General features: G+C 31.4%; 1 protein-coding gene across 3 annotated transcripts in view; it reads right to left on the reverse strand.

Annotated features, from left to right (window-relative positions):
• Nucleotides 1-22,633, reverse strand: part of LOC124362841 (BICD family-like cargo adapter 2) — a 78,682-nt gene extending 56,049 nt beyond the window's left edge. For 2 of the 3 annotated variants that reach the window (XM_046817689.1, XM_046817691.1), the window contains exons 1-7: nucleotides 22,385-22,633; nucleotides 20,892-20,998; nucleotides 13,393-13,474; nucleotides 10,835-10,903; nucleotides 7,739-8,365; nucleotides 5,851-5,972; nucleotides 76-234 (exon numbers count right to left, since the gene is read on the reverse strand). In XM_046817689.1, the coding sequence (XP_046673645.1) occupies nucleotides 76-234; nucleotides 5,851-5,972; nucleotides 7,739-8,365; nucleotides 10,835-10,903; nucleotides 13,393-13,474; nucleotides 20,892-20,939 (1,107 nt within the window). In that variant the 5' untranslated portion in view covers nucleotides 20,940-20,998; nucleotides 22,385-22,633. Of the gene's footprint in view, nucleotides 1-75; nucleotides 235-5,850; nucleotides 5,973-7,738; nucleotides 8,366-10,834; nucleotides 10,904-13,392; nucleotides 13,475-20,891; nucleotides 20,999-21,450; nucleotides 21,567-22,384 lie in introns of all 3 variants that reach the window. The other variant, XM_046817690.1, reaches the window with a different exon arrangement.
• Between the last annotated feature and the right edge of the window lie 217 nt (nucleotides 22,634-22,850).

Raw genomic sequence — 22,850 nt, forward strand, 5'->3', positions numbered from 1 at the left:
TATCTAACACCACTAGTCAACATTACAAAGATAAAAAGTACAATTAATTAAATGTTTCAATGACGCAGTGCTTACCTTTAGGGATGAGATCTCTTTACATAACTTCTTATTTTCTCTTTCATATCCAGTTATAAGTTGTTCCTGGCTCTTTATTTCATTCTGAAGACACTCTAGCTGCTGACTATTAACTTCTGGGCTCTTCTCAGCTTTAGAACTTTTTTGGAGTTCATAAATCTAGAAAATAAAGTATAAAAAGATTTATTAAACCTGTAAATGTTATACTAAAATTATTTATAGTGTGATATATTTATTGAAATAACACTAATTTTGATTAAATCTAAAGAACCTCAGGGAGCCATGCAGAAACATCTACTAACCCCAGAGTACAAAGAGAAATCTAGAATACATTGTATTGTTGTTTGTATAAAAATGAGAATTTTTTTAACTGTTTCAGAATATATTATACAAGTAAAATAAGTAATTAACAAATGGTGTATTATCACAGCTTTTGTAAATACCTAAGTACAAGTATTATTGTTGTAGCTTTGGAACTAACAAATTAGTTGCTGCCAACAGCGTGTCACAAATTTCAACTTCTATCTTTCAAACAAAAATTTCTTAAAATAGAACATGTTCTAATTATACCATCAAGAATGTATATGTGCCAGAACAGCATTCCGGTAAGTGGAAGAAAAATTTATTTATCGTAAAATCTGTTACAGAGATTAAGGAACAAGTAGTATAATTTGTTGGGTACATTGAATTCCATTGTTTCAAGTATTAGCATATTTTATGCTTAAATTAACCAAGAAAAAGTTGAATACGAATGAGTGTTCTGCATCAGCTCGCGGCACTGTGAAATGAGCCTATTCTCTCATCTCGTCTTAGTCTGTAAACGTAAATGCTACGAGATACTAACCTATCAGTTTCAAGTTGTTACAGTTAGTTTTGTTAATTTTCTACAAATAAAATCAGTTGAGTATTGTATTTAGTTTAAGATGAATTTCATAGAAATGTATGTATGTATGAGCTTATACACTATAACACGAGCTTGTGAACACAAATATCAGACTTAACTGGTACAAAGACAGTACTTGCACAAAGCTTTTATGAGTTCATTAGCCAGTCTTAACCAATGAAAAGTTTTAAGATGGCGGCCATTCGTATTCAAGCAAAAGGTTTAACTCAACTAATTCAAAAATATTGACCCAAACTGCTACATTGTTACGTAGTTAGAAACAACTTTTATTCTTTCACTTTTTCAATATCACAGTTTAAAAATGACGGCCATTCAAAATTATTTAGAAAAGGAATAGTTATATTTATCACTAATTATACATTATAGCACAAAACAAACGTGTTTTAGGATTCACAATAATGGTTTGTTCCGTGATTTATATAACGTATGGTTTCAAAGTAACGAGTATACAAAGTTTTCAACTAGTATACAACATTTTGGGAATAACTGTGAACACGATAACTACTGTAGTCCTTAATAGATACAGACTCAACTCTGTACAGAGGCGGTATTTGTATGTAATTAAGATGAGTTTGTTTACCAGTATAGATACCTTTCAAGATGGCAGTTAGTTACTTGCATTTGGGAAAAACTTGTATCTCTAGTATTAGGCCTATTTATTTCTCAGTGATTTTTTCAGGTTTCAACATGATGGTTGTTTTAAGTTATAGAAGTATACAATTGAATCATTATAAGTGAATATATTTACAAACATAATTTCAGATTAATTGTAACTAAATGGAGAAATGTATACAGTTGTAAAAATGTTTGTCTAGTAAGCTTTCAAGATTATGGACTTTCTAAATGTTTGAAAGTGTTACAATTACGCCAATGTTGAGGATTATTGTCCCATCAATGTTGTGCAAATTAAACATCTAAACTAATAATGCATCTTCAGTTTGACATTTTATGACGACAGTGTCATTGAAATCTAGATTTCTTCCGACTGAGCCGGAAGGGATATTTACAATTATTTCTTGATAAACTTTGTTGAAATAATCAGTTGAGTTAATCTTTTCTCTTCGTTTCTAATGTAAATGTTTATCATCAGTAATACATCATTAAAAGTTATGATAGTGTTTGTTCTGCTACTAAGTGTTATTTGATTGATGAACTGTTATTATGTGTATTATACAGTGTATGGTAGATCTAATTCTACCTCTCAGAATACATAAAATCATGTTTTTAATAGGCTATGTTTCTAAAAAACCTAGACCCCTTATAGCTGTAAGATTCCCTGACTCACTTCCCTCACATTGTTTCCTGGTAGTGCAAGGTTACAAGTACACCCCCTGTGTGCCGTGTATTGTCTATTTATGTATTATTACGGATACAAAAGATGTAAGATGTACAAAAGCATTGTAGACATAGCATGGTCACATTAACATCTTCTCCAATTTACTATCACACAGTATAAAGTAAATATCAAAAAGATAAAAAAAATTAAATAACATTATCGTTAAATCAATAATAAAATAGTTTCTTGGTTCTTAGACAGGTGTGCAATGTAAGTTATTAGCAGTTAACTACATTTAAGCAGTTTTCTTAAGCAAGAGTTGAGGATTGTTAATGCTAGGAGGCACGTTGTGGCCGCATACTTTAGAGATAAATACATGAAATAACAAAAAAAATGGATTCTGAAGGAAAAATTTAACCGGTTTTAAAAGTAAAAAGTTTATTGCTCACAAAATGATTGCCTTCAAATTTTCATTTTTGAGTTTAAACAGAAGTTAAGTACAGTAATTTAATTATTATAAATAAAATAATATTTTTTATTTCTATACACCAAATTCTATGATCAAATCAGTTAACAAATCAGTTAAAAAAAATTAAAATTAGTCAAAAATTGAAGGGAAAAAACAGAAAAATAAATTTTTTTCATTTTGATACTGCTGTGTGGTGGCTCAGTTTGGAACTAATCCCAGCACAATTAATTAGTCTTAAGCACACACAACTGGTAATCAATTATTGCTTATATTTCATATTAATTTGAGTTCTTTTATAGATTCCATAAATAACTCTCAAAATATTACATTACTATTTAACAATTTACAGAGAAGTAAATTGAAGCGCAGTTACTTGCGGCTTCCACACAATTTCATAGGCTTTGCAGGTGTATGAGCACATCTGGTCGAATGAATTATATTTTTGGCACCATAGGGATTTGCCTTGTTTCCCTTGATGTCAAAATTTATATACGAGGCAAGTTTTAAAATTAAGTACCGTTTTTAATTTATGGTAGGTGTTTAAAGTATGTGTGCGATCGAGTCTACATCTGTTTGTGATTTTAAAATGCCGCTACCTATTGAGAATCCCACCAACTGCGAAGTGCGTACTATAATATGTTTTTTCAGTGCTAAAGGCTTAAAAGCAGCTGACATTTATCGTAAAATCAGAGATGTTTATGATAATAGTATTATGAGTGATGGAATGATGCAGAAATAGGTTAGGACCTTTAAAGATGGCCGCACAAACACTGAAAATGGGGGACGGCCATCTTGTTCCAGGTGATGATACATGGGTAGCCTATGTTACACCAGAATCGAAACTGCAATCATGGAATGGCAAAATTTATCATCCCCTAGGAAAGTGAAATTCAAACAAACAATTTCAGCTCAGGAAATTATTTACACTGCGTTTTGGGACAGAAAGGGTATATTGCTGGTTGATGTTTTGCTTCGTGGGGAAACGATCAATGCAGCAGTGTACTGTGAAACATTAGAAAAATTGCACCGTACAGTTCAAAACTAAAGGCGTGGCATGCTGAGTATGGGTGTTGTCCTGCTCCATGATAATGCCTATCCATATACGGCAAATCATATCCAAGACATTATCACTTTTTTTAGCTGAGAACAATTGGACCACACTCCATATAGTATTGATATAGCGACTACTATTTGTTTCTGCACTTGAAGACACATCTGGTGGGGCAGCACCATACCTATGACGACGAAGTAAAAACGACCATGATGTAGTGTTTATATAACAACCAGCAACCTTCTTCGACAATGGAATAAAAGCTGATCCCACATTACAATAAGTGCCTTAATATTATTGGGAATTATGTAGAAAATTAGAGTAAAGTATGATCTTCCAAGTGAATAAATTATTTTAAAAAAAATATATACTTTTTAAATTTAAAAACAGTACTTGCTTTTAAAACACACCTCGTACATACACAGGTCTCATAAGACAACTAAGTACACCATCAAAAGACAACTAAGATAGGTTGTATATCAGTCTTTAAATGTATGTCTTAAAAGCTAGTAACTTTGTCTTTGATATCTTCATTACAGTAGAGACCAAGCACTGTATGCCTTATTTTTGCTAAAATGCCCCTTGCGCGCGCACATGCGAACACAAATTTAATTCGATTTTTATATAATAGTATAGATTGAATGATAACATATCACTAGAAACTCTGGTAATGTGCTTTTCAATGATAATTTAAACTATGTATGGAACTTCTCATATATTGACGTTATAGCTAATATTAACCCTTCGCGCGCTGTTGACAAATATAACCGCCAATATTTACTTTGCTCAAAACGCTGTTGACAAATATATTCGCTTTTAAACATTGAGGTTATTATTGGGAGTAAGTAGTTCCCAGTTTTGCCGGTGGAGTGCAGCAACTGCTGGAGCATATATCCCTCAATAGAAAAACACAGTAATAGTGTTGTCCCCGCCTCCCGGTTTTTCTCCAAGCTGCAAAATGGCGGCGCACTACCCATGCCACTGCCTGTTTTGCCAGACACAAGCGCTACTGACCGAACTAACTCGCCGGTTTACTTCGTTCGCGGACTGCGAGTGAAACTGTTTGTGTTTACGTTGTCAAATTTGGTTTTTGACATATTGGGAAGATGTGTTGTGTGTACACGCAACGGTTTACGCAAGGAGACCATTTACGTGTGCGAGACATGCACCGCCCGGCCGAACCTGCACCCGGATACGTGTTTCAAGACGTACCACACGTTGACGTTATCTTGAACACCGTAATGGCTAATTTTAGATCTTTTTATACCCATTAATGTTTTTTTATTTTAATTGTATAATATACATACTATACATATAATATAATATAATATTATACACGATAGTAAAATTTCGTTCAACATTTCATTAAATTTGGCATATTTATATTGTTTTATAATTTAAATAAACGTATTAAATAAAATTATACTTTTTTCGTTCCCAAAAGTCTTTTTATATGGTAACAAACTCAAATACAACATTAGCGTTGACTTTATGGAAAAAAAATTTTTGAGGTATATGTAGCGTTTAGGTATAGTGCGTCCCAAATTGCCGTAGCGCGGGAAGGGTTAATCTTAGTTTCAGTTGTAATTCTAACTTAGTGTGAAATTGCCCTGATTGTATATGAAATCAATAATAATTATTACATGTATTTTAATAAAACTATTCTTTTGTTGTTGTTTTTTTTTTACTGATAACCAACAAAAATTCAGCTAGTAACAAAGATCATTGGAAATGTATGTGTATATACAGAACCCATAAATGTTGATTGATTATTATAAAATAAGGATGTACAATCTGTGCTTGTTTTGTCTGATTTTTCTGAAATTCCATTTCTTAGTTATAGCTCTTTAGGATACTTATCTCAATTTTTTTTTAAGTATCTATACCAGATTTAAATATTATTTCAAATGTTTGTTACATTACTATAAAATAAGATAAGACTACCAGTACTAAAAACAATTAAAACCTATATAGTATAAAAAATATAAATTTTCAAAGTTTACAAACATTTTGAAAAATATATTGTGACTGATTGTTCATCCTTTATGCCCTTCGCAGATAATTAACGTAAGTACCTTGATATTAAAACGACTCAGTTGTTCATTTAATTCATGAACTTCCTTATTGTGAAGCTGTTTTAACTCTTGAATTTCCGCAATATATTTATTCTTCATGTGAAGTAACTGTGTTTCCAACTCTGAAATAACAGTTCAAATTATTAATAAAAACATGTACAAAGAACTACAATTAACAAATACACTCAAATTTTCCTAAGATTTATCAAGTTATTTGGCCATATATCCTATATATACGAGGGTCGTCCATAAAGTAACCGCCGTTTGGGCGTGGCGCGATAAGTAGTGGGGGTAGCGCCGCTATTCTCACATCGGTGTGCGCAGCCGTTCAGTACGCTTCTAGCTGTGCAAGGGAGAGCATCGTGCGATCGCGCGTTCTTTTGTTACAACGCAAAAACATGAGCGCCGTGATAGAAAATCCCGCCAAGTGTGAAGTTCGTGGTGTAATAAGATTTCTGTGATCGAAAAGTTACACAGCAGCTAAAATTCATCGTGAATTAAGTGCGGTGTATGGCCCAAACACTATGAGTCCGTCAATGGGTTCGTTTTTAAAAAAATGGAAGAACGAACGTTCACAATGAAGACCAGAGTGGTAGGCCATCTCTCGTCAGTGATGACTTGGTGAACAAAGTGGATGAGAAAATTCGCAAGAACCGTCGCTTCACAATCTCGGAACTTTCGGATCATTTTCCTGAAACCTTTTACTGTGAAACCTTAAAATGGCTACGACGAGCGATTCAAAACAAGTGTCATGGTCTTCTGACATCTGGTGTTGTGTTTGTCCATGACAACCCCCTGTCTTCATACAGCTCAAAGAACAACAAAACTTTTGGAAAAGTTCAAATGGGACGTTTTTACCCACCCCCCCTACAGCCCAGACCTGGCTCCCAGTGATTTCTATCTTTTCCCGTACATGAAGCGGTGGCTTGCATCTCAGAGGTTTGCGAGTGATGAAGAGCTTCAAAACGCTGTGACAGGTTGGCTACGTTCTCAGGCAGCAGATTTTTTTTAAAGACGGAATTTCAAAAACTGTTAAAAGATATGATAAGTGCTTGAATTTGTATGGTGAATATGTAAAAAAGTAGAGAAAAGCTGTAGTTTTAACATTTATATAATAAACTTTTTGTATCTCAACTGGTTTATTTTTTATTTCAAAACGGAGGTTACTTTGTGGACGACCCTCGTATATAATTTTACAAAAAAATGTTGCTACTTGAATTTATTTTTTCAACTGAAAGCTTCAACAATCACTAGGTTTAGCTTTATAATTTTGCTAAACCTATACTCCTGTGTTAGCCTGGGTTTTCAAAATATTTATACTAGTACTTTTATAAAAATTACACATCAAAAATATTTCTCATGCCAGCTTTCTTACTGATATCTGGTATACATATAGTTAAAGTTGTCTTATTTTCCGTATTTATATAGGTTTAAATTAAACAAATACGCTTCACTCAAATGTTTGGATTCATATAAATATAACTTCAAAATTTTAATAAAAGTAGCACCATATTTTATTTAATGGAAGGGTTGTTCAAATTTTTCTTCTTAAAATATTACTGTTAGGTTCCTGATAGGCTTGTCCTGACAAAATAGTTTGTGAATAGTTTTATGTTCCAAATTATATTTTTACCTATATACAAATTATAAAGTATTTAGACTTTTTCAACATTAATACTTAATGTCAGTTGAAATAGTTCTAAGGAAAATTGAATTTAACTACTTATCTCATAATAAAAAATAAATACCAGTATAGAATTTAAAAATCTGATATTTTTTAACCTAAAATTTAAAATAGCAACCACAGATAATTTAATGTGATATTCACTAAATTTCTAAATAACTATTAACTAAGCATTTATATCTAACAAGCTCTAAGATTACACACCTAATTGCTCATTGGTATTTGTTTTTAATGACTTATCTTTAATAAAAACTTCTGTATCAATTTCTTTAACATTCTGAAACTGTAATGTTTTGCCTAATTCAGATTTTTGTTGGTGTTGTGAAAAATCAGAATGTTTTTCAACACCACTACTTAAATTCACTTGGATTTTATTTTGCACGTGATCCACATTTTTTAAATCACTGGTCATTTTTAAGCCAGCTTTTATAGGTAGTTCATCAGCAGTTTTTATATCATTTGTATCTTCTTTATATTTATTTTCAACACAATCTTTATTAACATGAATTTCTTTAGGATTTTCATGTTTTAGTGGACTTTCACCATCATCTGGCAGTGCAGTGTTCGAAACATTTTCTTTTACTAAAATACTTTCCATAGAAGAACAAATACTGTCATTTTCACTCTTATCTTTGGTACTACTTTCAAACTCTTCGGAATAATCCTTTTTTAATGAAGTTTCACTAGTTTTAAGTGGTTTTGAGAGTGTCCTTGAACTTTTATTCCAACTCTTCTCTCCACTTTCAGACGAAGAGAAGAGAGGAGTGGTGGCTCGTATTAACTCATTCGCCTCCTCAATTATATCCTCAATATTTTTCTCCTCAGCATCACCTACAAAAATATAATTTAATTAACGCTCACACTAGTAAACACAAATGTTTATTTGCTATAGTTATTTTACAATTATGATAACACAGTGCTTTATAATAAAATTCTAACCTGAAAATGTGTATTACATAAAATAACAAAAAGTGAGTAATGCAATTAAATATAATCCACTATAATATAATTATAAACATGATTACTTACAGCAAATATGTTTAAAGATACTACGTTTAAAGATATCTCTGATTCTTTTATATCATTCAAACTTATTCTATACAAGTTTATCATAAATCAATCATACATACAACCATATTTAGAGCACATCTTCACAATGCAAGAGCTTAAATCACATCCGCATGAGCACATTTAATCATACATACTTATTATAATATAAGCACTTTTTTTATATCTCTGGGTTATTTTATTTTGTGTTATGCATCATATAGATTTATTATTTTTAATTTTGAGTTAAGCTCCATTTCAACTTCCTCTTAATGCAGCATCTGGAATCTGATTCTGTCACAGACTTCGTCTGAAGAGATCCAATCAGTGACGAAAAAGTTTAAAACAATCACATCGTTTTGACAACAGAGACACCAAGATTACATATTACGAATTGGATCTATACTTAAAATTCACATTTTGTTGTTGGTCTTTTCTTATTATAGTTGCTTATTTACAAATTTTACTTAAGCTATTATTTTAATTAATGTATATTATTAATTTATATTTTACCAAAAATAATAAATTTCATGAATTCTTATGTGCTTTTTGGATTTTAAGAAAATCAGTTTTAATATAAGCATTTTTAAAACCCTTTCCGGGCCAGGCGGCAATATGTTGCCGTCGGTGACACGCGAAAAGCGCCAGGTGGCAATATATAGTCGCCTTGATATTCATCGTTTTCTTAAATAAATACGATGTCAAATGATTAAAGTTTTATGTTTTTTTATTCCCTGGTATATTTGTAGATAATTAATAAGAATATCATTTTTATTTTGGAGGTCTATGCTTTTTTATGTCGTAATTGTCACGTGACATTATCACTGACTCGATCTATTGTTGTTAATTCTTTATGCTTTAGTGTAATCATACTATTGTATGCTGGATTCTTCTTCATTATTTTATTTTGTGGTTGTAAATATTAGTAGTGTTAGTAGTTACGTGCTTAGCTATTGTGTGTAGTAGTTACAATGACTGACAATTTGCGATCTCACGCGAGTGAAATTGTAAGTTGCATATTTGTAAATAGAAAAAGTGTAAATAAATTTCAAATAAAATTGTGTAAATATTTCTTGGTAAATAGTGTTTTTAACTGTATAGAAACTGTTTATGGATCCTACAATCATCTGTTTACCGGTACATCCATAATGTGAATATTTATTTTAAGTTTCTTGCAGTGTAAGAGTCAGTTGCTTTATCACTTGTTGCGAAGTACAATTATGTGTATTTATACAAAATGTGTCATAAAAAATTTATTTATGAGAGAAATAACACAAAATTTTGTATGGTTGTTCCTTTCTAAATGTACAATATAATAAAATAGCTTCCCACAGTAAAATTATTTTTCATTTTTTAGTTATTTACAAAAAATAAAAAATAAAAATTTCTTTATATAATCTATTAAAACATTATTTTTTAAAATTTTAAATTACTTAAAACTACATCTATATATTTTTTTGCTAATAGTATATATCTATACGAGTAATTTGGTGCAACTTTTAGGTCATTCTCTAATTTTTATGAAAAGTTATAAATTTTAATCTAAGAGACTGCAAAATCGCCAATTTTAGCCTGGCACTTTTGACTAGTCACAAGCAGATATGATGTGTGAAAAAATTTTGCAACATCTCATATTTGGTCCTGGCCCTGAAAGGGTTAAGCACAGCGATGTAAAAAAATAACACCTAAAGAGGGTTACATGGAAATATTGATAAATATAATGAGTTCAGCAATAGTTTCATGGCAATAATTTCAAATAATAGGCAACAAATAGGAGAACTGAGCAATGAAGAAATGTACTCATTCCTGTAAGGGATGTAGCACTAATTTTGATTTAATAATTATTTAAATACTCAAAATCCTTTTTTTTCACTAATAACATGAAATAAACTAAACCTGGCGAAATTGCAGCCACTGCACTGTATGTTTTTATCTGCTATTAAAGGAATTGTTTTGTTCATTACCATAATATATTCTACACTAATAAACTAACCTCTAACATTTTTAAAATGTAAAGTAGTTTAAGATGAATGTATATTTACATAATAGCACTGACCATTGACCAATTATTTTAATAAAAGTGTATGATAAGAATAGAAAACTTCAAACTTACATCTAAACTTGATTTGTATAGGATTAAAATAATAGTATCTTAAAGCCAAAAGAGACTCTGTGAGATGAATTTCCAATACTGTTAGAAGCTTATAAATACAAGATTACAGGTTCATTTATATGAGTTATTCATTTACTAACCAAAGATATTCCTCTCTTCGGGCGGAAGGATTTGTACCATTCGATCAAGAAGCTGTCCAATTACATCTCCTGAAATGTGTAAATTAGAGGTAAATAATTACTGTAAAACAACTTTACAAATCTATTTTTCTAGTACAAAATTTACTCTCAAAATAACTAAAAACTATCAACATTTTGGAAATTTTTTCAGTATTTCTTGTAAGAAGCTACATTAACTGAAGTTTTTAGAATTTTTGAAAACTATATTTGCTAAACTAACTAAAAATTAACAAATATATCAATGAGCAAATCAGATCAGATAGAAAGAGTAGCCTAGGTCCTATCTTATCTTTGCCATCCTTTGTATTTTACTAAAAACCAGCTTCGTAAATTCTTCACCCAATAAACCAACATCCATAACCAAGCCTACGTTTGATCAGTATTATAAATAATGTTAAGCATAAAATTCCCAACCATCGAAGGATTCACTTCTGGCTGGTTTATACCTGCCAGTACAACCTTCACTGGGTACAGCAAAAACCAATGTATTACTTAAATCTGGACAACCTAATGAATGTCCAGGAGAGGCACAAATGTTGAGATATTGAAAGAAAAATGGTTGATCAATAGGTCTACTTTACTGGAGGGGGAGGATGACTTTTGGAGTGGATGGAGGTCCCTAAAAGGTTTTAAGTTTCTGGTTGACCTTAGTATGTTTATAAGAAAATACTGACACTATTTTATTCCATATTCATATTTTGTAAACAGAATAACTTTTGTGCATAATTATAATGGTGCCTCAAGGGTCCCATCTAGGACCATTCCTCTTTACTTTATTTGTGAACGATATTGGCATGAATCTTGAAGGAGATTTCCTTTTGTTTGCTGACGATGTAAAACTATTCGGGGAAGTGGCATCATATCAACAACTGGTTCGTCTACAAGAGGATCTCATGAAGATTGAGGAATGGTGCGTACTCAATGGCATGGACTTAAACCCTACTAAATGTCTGGTGATAACATTTTCAAAATCCAGACAGACTCATCAATTTAACTATATACTTCAAAATGTCACATTAAGAAGAGTTACGGAGATTAAAGATCTGGGCATTCTTCTGACTGCAAATCTGGATTTTGGAGCTCATATATCTAATGTATGTGGAAAAGCTCTTAAAAAACTTGGGCTAGTCAATTGAATTTGTAGGCAGGGACTGTCTGCCTCTTCTCTCAAGACTCTTTATGTTGCTCTGGTCCGACCAATAATGGAGTATTCAGTTGTTGTATGGTCTCCTCATCAGATTGGACACTGTTCATCCTTGGATGCTGTGCAGAGACGATTTATTAGGACGATTGGAGTCAAGCTCAGATACAGATACATAGAGGTTGACATTCAAGCAATGGAGCGTTGTCTAAATTTACCAACCCTTTCATCAAGAAGAACGCTCATTGACTTGATGTTCCTTTACAAAATTCTTAATAACACCATTGATTGTTCCGAGATACTTCAAATGATTGATTTCCACGTTCCTCGGTCGGCGAGACATTTCCAGCTGTTTACCATCCATCATCTCTCGACAAACTACCTTTACCACAGCGCTATTCCAAGATTGATGTGGATTGGAAATGCAGTCTCTGCAGATCTGGATTTTTTTGGGATGCCCCTGTCATCATTTAAGAGGAGGGCAGCCACTATACTGCATGAGCTTGATTAGTTTATTGTTATATAGCCAGATGTCACTGTTATAATAAAATTATTTTTGTTACTTCTATTATTGTTACATTTATACATAGTCTACTTACGTTTTCCTTTAAGAATATTATATATTTAATTGATCATTGTTGCTCTTGTTGTTTACTGTTAATTTGTTATTGTTTTAGCTGTTTTTTTGATCTGATTAATTTATAGTTATGATGTGGATGTAATTTTGTTGAATTTATTGATGTAAAGAGCAAATGGTAGTCATCAAGAAACCAAATATTGTAAAAAGGTGTATTGCCGTTCATTGTAATAAATAAATAAATAAATAATGATTTCTATATAAATACAACAAAAAATTAAAAAATGCTAAATTGAGTGTTTTATACTTCTCCTGCAGTAAACCCAAAAACATCTAAAAACATCAAAAACGTCAGAACTCACTTTTTAGGACACTCTTACAGAAAAAACCCACTATTCAAATGGTTAAGGAAAAGAATAGCGTGAAGGTCATTTTAGGACCAAGTGCAACCTTCTTGTCATAGGTAAACATATAAAAGGCAAGTGAAATGCCTTTTAGAAGAAATAATGTAGGAGACAACGAGAAGGATACAGAATAATGTGTGAGGATATTATTAAATTGAAAGGGAAAATAGTTTAGCCATGTAAACATGATGATGCAAAACAAAGGAATGGAAGAAAGAAGGAGATAGAATGGGAGATCTAAGTTAAAAAAAGAATTACAACCTACAAACAGATGAGAAGAATAATAAAAACAATAAGATGGAATGGTAAAGTGCTATGGACGTCAAGTGATGAAATGCATCAAACACAATGTTAAAACTGTAACCAATATACCTGAATACTTTGGAAAACTCCTGACCTGAATAATGTTCTGGTGGTCCAAGTTCAGGATCAGTACTATTGGACAATTCAACACTCTCAGATATTGTTTTGAATAAGTCCTGAAATCAAAAAAATAATTCAAATAAACAAAATTTGTACCTCTTAGATTAACTAACTGTCAATTCCATAAATTTCTAACCAAATTTTGTAGCCATAGAAAATTAATTTTATTGCATGTTCAAGATGTCTTTTGAGACTGTATACTGAAGAAATGGCCATCCAAACTTGACTCGACCAAATCTCATTTTAGAGGACTATATTATAAATTAGTTGACATCCTATATACTTAATAAACAGAGTATGTATATTTACTATACTTAATTATTCATAAGTTAATTCATAAAGACTGGAGCCACATTGTGAGCTGGTATGACACGGCTGTAAAAACCATAATTACCGCAAAACCACATTGGTACACCACTACACGATGGTGTGTGTGTCAGGAAATGTGAACATTGGAACTTGCCATATACAGTACATTAAGACAAACTGAGAGAAAAATCGCTCCCAATCTTCTGTGTGAAATTTAAAAGTTGTACTCAGAATATAGAGGTTTATCAAACAAGGGATATTATTGTGTTAGAAGATATTTTTACTGCTGAACATATTAAAATTATCAAATTGAGTACATAACTTGCCAAAAAAACTAAAGCATTCACTTTGTTTGGAAACACACGAGGAAAGACAAAATATTCACAAGATAATTTGTGTATACAATATCTATAGAATAGATATATAAATAGATGGAACACAAAACATAACATTTTTTACTTAATCTTAATTAAGATTAAGTTAAATTAGTTTAGATTAAGTTGGGCCCATGAGGACGGGCAGAATAAGGCTTAAAAGGGGATCGGCTTCTCCTTTAAAAAAAAAAAAAAAAAAAATTGTAACAAATTCTTTTTTATAATACAGACAGGATCATTCAAGCACATTTAAAATTACTCCACTTTAATTAAATGTACGTGTAAATGTTGATTTTTATTTAAAAAAACATACTTAATACCTCACTTTATACACTCCAAAATTTTAAATGCAATTTAATGACAATATTAATTGCTACACCACAAAAATAAGTTGTTTAAGTTTAAAAGTTATACTTTGTACATTTATTTCTGTATTGTGTGGAATAGCAATTCTCGAATATTTGTAATAGTTTCAAAATGATACAGCATGCATTTTTGAAAGCTCTTTAAAAACTGTTCATGTTACACATTATGAAAACCAATGTCAGAATAAAACATTTTCTTAGCTTGCAACATGACAAAATCTTTAGTACTTATTTTTATGACTGTATAAGAAATAATTATAAATATGATAATACTCCATATTATTGTTGTACAGTTAAATGTTAAAGAATATTTACATACAATTAATATTTATTTAAACAACGATAAATCGCATTAGGTAGTGAAGTCTTATACCAACATCCATACGGGCACATAAATGACAGGACTGCCTCGTTAAATCAGTCGTTAGCAGGAACTTCAGTTTACTGGTGCTATTTCAATTACCTTGTTTATTGTAAACAACTTATTTGGCGGTATTTTGAACCTGTGATGAATGAGAAAAACATCCTCTCTGCAGAAATCAGAAATTTATTGTCACGTAACGTTACATAAATGTAGTAGATAAAATGTACAATGAACAGGTGACTCGTCAATATAGTTTAAAATATACTAATCCTAATTAAAAAAAGTTATAAACATAATTAACAATTCATTGATAAATAATCAATATTAATCGCACAAATATAGATCCAGTAAGTATATAAAACATTAAATTCTAATGGTACAGGTACAGGTTATAATTCATATTAAAATTAAATAAAGATAGATACGTTAGCTATTATTACGCTAAAATAAAATAATTTACAAAACATAAAATACATTTAAAAATAATTAGTGATAAAATAAATACAGTGGAATTAATATATATACATCAAAATGTTTTGATATGGTTCGGGGGTTATTTAATTAATGAAGGTTGCATCATTTAGAAAATCAGTTTCTGAATAATATTCTTTCTCTATTAAAATATGTTTTAATTTTATAGAGAACTTTTCTGGAGGCAAAGAGGATAGAGATATTGGAATTTTATTGTAAAATTTTAGTCCTTTGTAATAAGGGGACATTTCAAATAATTTAGTTCTATGGATTGGGTATGTAAGTCTGTCTCTCTGTCTTGTTATTATAATCATGATCTTTTGTGGTGATATTATTAAGTAAGTTTTATGGGTATACATTAAGACCTCATATATATAAAGTGACGGAATGGTCAATCAATTTAACTGTTTAAATATAGACCTACAGGATGATCTAAAATTTAATTTTGTTATGATTCTCAAAGCTCTTTTTTGCAATATAAAAATAGAAATTGCTTTAGAGGAAGAACCCCATGCCAATATACTGTATTTCATGTGAGGAAAAAAATAACCATAATACACTGTCATCATCACTTGAAAACTCACAATATTTTGTAAAACTTTTAAGGCAAAACACGCAGAGCTCAGCTTATTTTCCAATTTTTCAATATGATGTTTCCAATTAATGTTTTCGTCAATGTATAATCCTAAAAATTTTACTGTATTAGAAACACCTACCGATTCATCATTGAAATTCACGGTCTGAAGAATAGATTTATTTTGGTGTGTTTTAAAATGAATAATTTCTGATTTTTTGCTGTTTAAAAATAAACCATTTAGATTGAACCAATTATTTAATTTTAAGATAAGTGATGAGATTTTACAATGCAAACTTACAGTGTTTAGGTCTTTTACTATTGCTGTTGTATCGTCAGCGTACAATATTAAACCTTCATCTGTTACTTCCTGTAGGTCATTTATATAAATTAAAAATAATGTTGGGCCTAAAATGGATCCCTGAGGCACCCCCTTACTTACAGACTTCCATTCAGATTCATATTTTATGCTTCCAATTTTAATCAAAGTTTTTTGTTTCTTAGATTGGAAATAAGACCTAAACCAGTTTAATTCTCTCACACCATAAAATTCCAATTTTTTAATAAGATTGTTATGTATAACGCAATCAAAAGGGCTAGATAAATCGCAGAACACACCAGCAGTGGCCCACGACTCATCCAAGGCTTGAGAAACCTCATTTACCAAATGAGCCAGGGCCCCTTCAGTGCCATGACCTTTCCTAAAGCCAAATTGATTTTTATGAAATAAGTCATATTGTTCCAAATATCCAGTCAACTGAGAATTTACAACACTTACAAACATTTTTGAAAAAACTATGGGAACTGAAATTGGGCGATAGTTTTCAATGTGAGCTCTGTTTCCTTTTTTAAAGATAGGTGTTATCACAGAATATTTCAGTCTGTCAGGAAATTTGCTCTTCATAAAAGAGAAATTAATTAGAGTACATAGTTGGGTGCAGATGTAGGGATTCACCTTTTTTATAAGGAAGGTAGGAACATCATCCCATCCTGTGGAATTTGTATTTTTTAATTTCATTATGGCTTTTGATACATCTTTGTTTTTTACAGTTAAAAATTTGAATTCATGAGGCGTTTGTTTCATATTATGAAAAATCATATGCTCATTATAGGGTATACTTTTGGAAGTTTGTTTAAGTTTCTCTGCAGCTAAAGCAAAATGTTTATTGAATTCTTGAACAATTCTATTTGGATCAGATATTGTATCATTGTCAATAATTAAGTTAATTGTCCAAGACTTTTTTCCTTTTGACCGAATCCCAATTCAGATTTAACGACTGACCAGACAGCCTTAGATTTATTTCTCGACTTGGAAATTAGTTCTCGTCATTAAACATTCGTTTAGCATTGTTAACAACTTTTCTAAATATTCCTCTGTATGTTCTATAATATTTTAAAAGCAATGGTGATTTTGACTAAGCTGTGTAACTCTCTTTTTTTTATACTTGAAATTATTATCCCCGTAGTACACCAGGAGTTTTTAGTAATTCTCGTCTTCCCACTAACGGTTTTCATTGGAAAACATTCATTAAATATTAACAAGAATTCTGACAAAAAAGCATTAAAGTTATTGTTTACATTATTAGATGGGTCCAAAGTCCAATTTAGTTTTTTTATTCTTGATTCAAAATTGAAGACATTTATTGCAGAAAAAATCTTTTACTTATTAAAATTGATTCTCTTTTAGTTTTCTCAGGTAACTGGATGGAAATAAGCAAAGAATTATGATCTGACCACCCCATGTCAAAATTTATTTTATCATTTACCATACAGTTCATACTTGAGAAAATGTTGTCTATGCATGACATTGTGAAATCAGTAATTCTGGTTGGTGCCAAAAAATTATATAAAACCCCATTTTGTGTCAGAATGTTTGAGAGCAGAATTCTGCTTGAGAGTCTGCTGTTTTGCTTGCCCACTACTAACACAGGAAAAGTGCAAAAGTAATGTTATAAATCAGCGTTTCCCAAACGGTGGGTCGCGACCCACTAGTGGGTCGCGGGCGGATTTAAGGTGGGTCGCGGCGTTTTTTTAAAGTAGTGACTGTTACATCTATTTACGATGGAGAATTTGCTGAAAGCTGGATTTATTGTGTTAAGAGAAAACTGGAATCTACTGATGAAGTTAAGCTTAATCGTCCGTCCTACTAGCAATGACGTTATAGTGCCTCGAGTATTTTTCAAATGTTAAGAAAGGGAAAAAAATGTTTCGAAAATATTGTCCTGAATACCTTCAATATGGATTTACGTTCATAGGTACGGAAGAAGAACCTTTACCACAATGCGTACTTTGTTTCGAAACCTTGGCTAACGAAAGTTCATACCTTCAAAACTTCAGAGGCACATTTCAACAAAACATCCAAAATGCTTGAATAAACCTTTGATGTTTTTTCAAAGTAAGAAAAAAGAACTTATTTCGACTCGGTCAAATATGGAGAATGTGTCATGTGGGCAAGGCAATAAAAAAATTATTATGGCCTCTTACCAGCTGTCTTTGCTAATAGCAAAAAATATGGCTCCGCACACAGCAGGCGAGAACCTTATTTTGCCCGGAGCAAAAATAATTTTGTCACTTCTGCTTGATGAAAAATCAGGTCAACATATAGGTCAAATACACCTATCCAACACTACAGTGAAACGTAGAATTGAGGAAATGTTTGCTAACGTAAAGGAGATTTTAATATCTGCTGTGAAAGAAAGTGACTTTTATTCTTTACAATTAGACGAAAGATATTGCTGACAATGCTAATTTTGTTATGTGTTTGTAAGGTTTAATCTCAATGGATCAGTTGAAGAAGACATTTTATTTTGCCAATTACTAAAGACCAGTACAACTGGCTAAGACATTTTCAAAACTCCTTGGATTGTTTTATTCGCGAACATGGAATTAATTTGGTCGAAATGTGTTGGGCTTACAACCGATGGAGCTCGTTCTATGTCGGGAAAATGTACCGGGCCTCGTAGGTAAGTCAAGGAAGTAGCTCCGTTAGTTGAATGGACCCACTGTAGCATCCATAGGGAGGCTTTGGCGGTTAAGGGAATGAATCCAGACCTCAAAAGCACTCTTGATGACGCCGTAAAAATTGTGAACTTAATAAAAGCACATTAAAAAAACTCTCGGATGTTCGCTGTAATGTGTGATGAAATGGGAAGCGGCCATAAGCAGTTACTTGTACATTGTTAAGTGCGTTGGTTGTCACGGGGAAAGGTGCTTTCCAGATTGTTCGAACTTCGAGACGAGATTGTTTTTTGGTTCTTCAAATTGAACACGATGGCAAGGAAAAAGGCCAAAACATTTTCTTTGCGATTGCCTCAATGATGAGCCTTGGCTGATAAAACTGTCATACCTAGCTGACATTTTTAGCTCTCTAAACATCCTTAATCTTACATTACAAGGAGAAGATGTACATCGATTCTTTGTTCAAGATAAAGTGGATGCTACTATTAAGAAAATTGATAGATGGCATCAAAAGGTACAAGCAAATAAATTTGATGCATTCCCATTGATGAACGAATTTGTGGATTTCCATGAGCTGACAATCGATTCAGTAACCTCAGAAATTATAATTGAACACTTACAAGGCTTGTCATCCGAACTGAGGCGATACATTCCACCAATAGCAGCTACTAATAAGTAGATACAAAATCCATTCGACGAGGATAATTTAAAGAAACGTCAACTTAGCAGCATTTGAGGTATGTACACATTTTTACATGAAAATTTTTGCTTATATTTTATTTTTATTCAGAATTTTTTAAATGCCAATTATAATTTTTTTTATTGTAATTAAGTATCACACACTATATCAATTTTTTTCTGAATTTTTCAATGGTAGCTATTTTTGTTATTTTAGGAAAAAAATTAACTCTTTCAGAAGTAGTGTGACAACTGGTTGACCTACAAGCTTTAGTTTTTAAGCGTTGCAAAAATTACCTTCTATAAAAAAATATAATTTTTCTTCTTTCAGGAAGATGCTTTAATTGAGTAGTCTGTGATTCCACCATGAAAACCATGTTCAAGAAGAAAGGTTTGACCTCATTTTGGCTGAATGCTAAGCCAAAGCTATCCAGTTTTGTATGAAAAGGCAATGATATTCCTAATTGTTTTTTCGACAACATATCTTTGTCAGCGTTGCCTTTCCAACCTTGGTTCACATCAAGAATAACTATAGAAAACAGACTGGTGGACGTTGAAAGTGATTTACGCCTCAAAATATCTAATTTTAATCTTAACATTGAATTACTTGTTCAATCAAAACAATGCCAGAAGTCACACTAGTATTATAGAAAAAATATTTGTAATCTTCAATAATCAATAAACTCTTTCTATGTTTTCAATACTAAACTGTGTACATATTTATTTACATTTTAATTTTTTTTTCTATACATGTATATAAATATAAATCATGTGTATTTTATATTAATGTTTATATATACATAATATACATATGTATATATAAAATCACGGGTGAGGGATGGGTCGCGAATTTGAAAAAACATTTGGAAGTGGGTCGCCAAACACAAAAGGTTGGGAACCACTGTTATAAATTATACAACATGGGAAACTGTGATAAGATAAGAAAATATAATATATGTATGTCCTGACTGTAATATAGCTTTGTGTATAATATATATATATATATATATATATATATATATATATATATTGTAATTAAATAAGGCTATTGCCATTTATACAATTTAATGTATATATATATATATATATATATATATATATATATATATATCTTGCGTACTAAAAGACTTTCACAAAAAAAGTTTTAACTCATCTGTAAATCGCTTAAATTTAAATTCTGCACTTTTTAAATGTGAATAACCTATAATAAACAAATACATATATTTTAAACACATAAAAGTGATTTTTATTTTTGGGAATTATTCTCATGTGGAAAATCTCACTCCTCTAGAACACCATTTGATAATGTTTAAAGACGTCATTATTACTGAAAGGGCTAAGTAGTGGTAGTCAATAATAGCTAGGCTATTTGGAACTTACTTTACATAAACTATCCTGAACGAGCAACTCAGAAACTGGAGATGTCATAGTTGGTGGTATATTGTTAATGTTTGCACATGAAGACTTTTGTCATCCAACTCGAAAATCTGTCAATCAAAACCAGATTCAAAATTAAAAAACATATATACACAGCCAACAAATTTAAGTTACACATTTACATCGGATTAGTATAGCTTAATAGTAATTAATACTTTTGAATCACATATACAAGAAGAAATTCAGGTTCATGAAAATTCATAAATTTGATTCTAGCTAAGCAATTATTGATCAATGTAGGCCTATCTCTTGCTTTGAGACTTTTATCAAACCAATAAAATCAAAGATTGTTGTGGCTGCTTATTATAATGCAGCCTTTTAAACTAATATATAAGAAATATTTTTTGGTAAACATGTCTAGGCTACTTTAGCCAATGTTGTTTTTCAAATATAAAATGCTTAGAAAGTAAAAAAAAAAAAACAATTAAGTCTTAAGTTTTGAAAGTCCAAATTTTTTTTATAAAACCTCCTTTTATGGTGTCACTGGGTGTTGACAGATTACCTAGACATGAAACGGGCCTTGGTTGCGCAGTGGATAAGTGTCAATGCGCGCACGTGTCTGATGAGTGCAGACAGTCAGTTTTATCTGCTCCACAAGTGAAGAGCATGCTAGCATGGCTAAAAACATAAATATAAGTGCTTAAAATAGATATCGCAAGTGCTTTGGTTTCGAAAACTGTAAAAATACTGATGAAATAATATATGTATATATATATATATATATATATATATATATATATATATATATGGAGAAACAGTACCCCTAAGTGTTATGATAACAAAGTAAAATAAAACTCTAGACGCGATCAGACCAATATCTGCAATAGTGCTGCTAGTAGTCTACTGGTTGCACCTGCCATCCCCCTCCTCTTACCCCACCCATCGAACATTACCCCTTTAAATAATCCTCAACGCGAGAACTGTTTCATGTATTAATAAACTATCTGTGCCAGTCACAATAAACAAGCACAGCCAACTATGCAATTTCTTCTTCTTGCACTGTCGATCATAGTTACCATAACAATAGTAATTGACTACAAACACACTAAAAAAATAATATAAACAACTCAACACATCAAGCAGCTGGCTATTGAGAATGTTACCTCAAAGGGCTAGGTATTGAGTTTGAAAACGCTGCTAACTGTGCAATTTTTCTTTCGCCACACTTTTGGGGATCGAATGATTACTCAATTCCACAAGAGAACTTTTTACTATACCTTAAAACCGAAACTACCGAAATATCATTAGTTGTCTTTTTAGCCAAAGAGACCAGAGTGCAAGTTTAACCTAAAGGGTTTTAAACTAAGCCTACTGTATTGCATCAATTTAGAAGAACCAAATTTCTATGCAGGCTAGTAAACACATAACCTACCATTCGAAAGGTCTTTTACTTCAAACATATAACCTATGTCATGATAACACAACTTAACACTCACCTTTCTGTAACAAACAACAGAAACAACTTAGATTCATTATCAGTATTCCGAATCGTTACATACACCAGTCAATTAACAAACGATTGGAACATAAAATGATGGAGGAGAAACTAAAATTATTATAATCTCAATACACTAAACCCTCCCATCCTAATAAATGGTCAATCTAGTCTAGAGTCTAATCAGTAGATAGCACAGACTCCAATTTACGAAAACTTCAGTCAATTATTGTATAAACAAACAACTTCCCGGGGCATCAACAACGAATCCAAAGAGAAATAACCGTGATATCTCTTTTATTTTTTACTCTATGCAATGAGATGAGACCATGATTACATTTAATTTGACAGTAACAATTCTTTTTATATCTGGTCTCCATAAACTCTTTCTTACTGCACCGATGTTAGAGTTACCATAACGGTTCGAAAACTATTGTTAGTCAATTTACATTTCTCCTATGGTGTTA

Source organism: Homalodisca vitripennis, chromosome 5 (genome assembly GCF_021130785.1).
Source record: "Homalodisca vitripennis isolate AUS2020 chromosome 5, UT_GWSS_2.1, whole genome shotgun sequence".
Taxonomy (NCBI): domain Eukaryota; kingdom Metazoa; phylum Arthropoda; class Insecta; order Hemiptera; family Cicadellidae; genus Homalodisca; species Homalodisca vitripennis.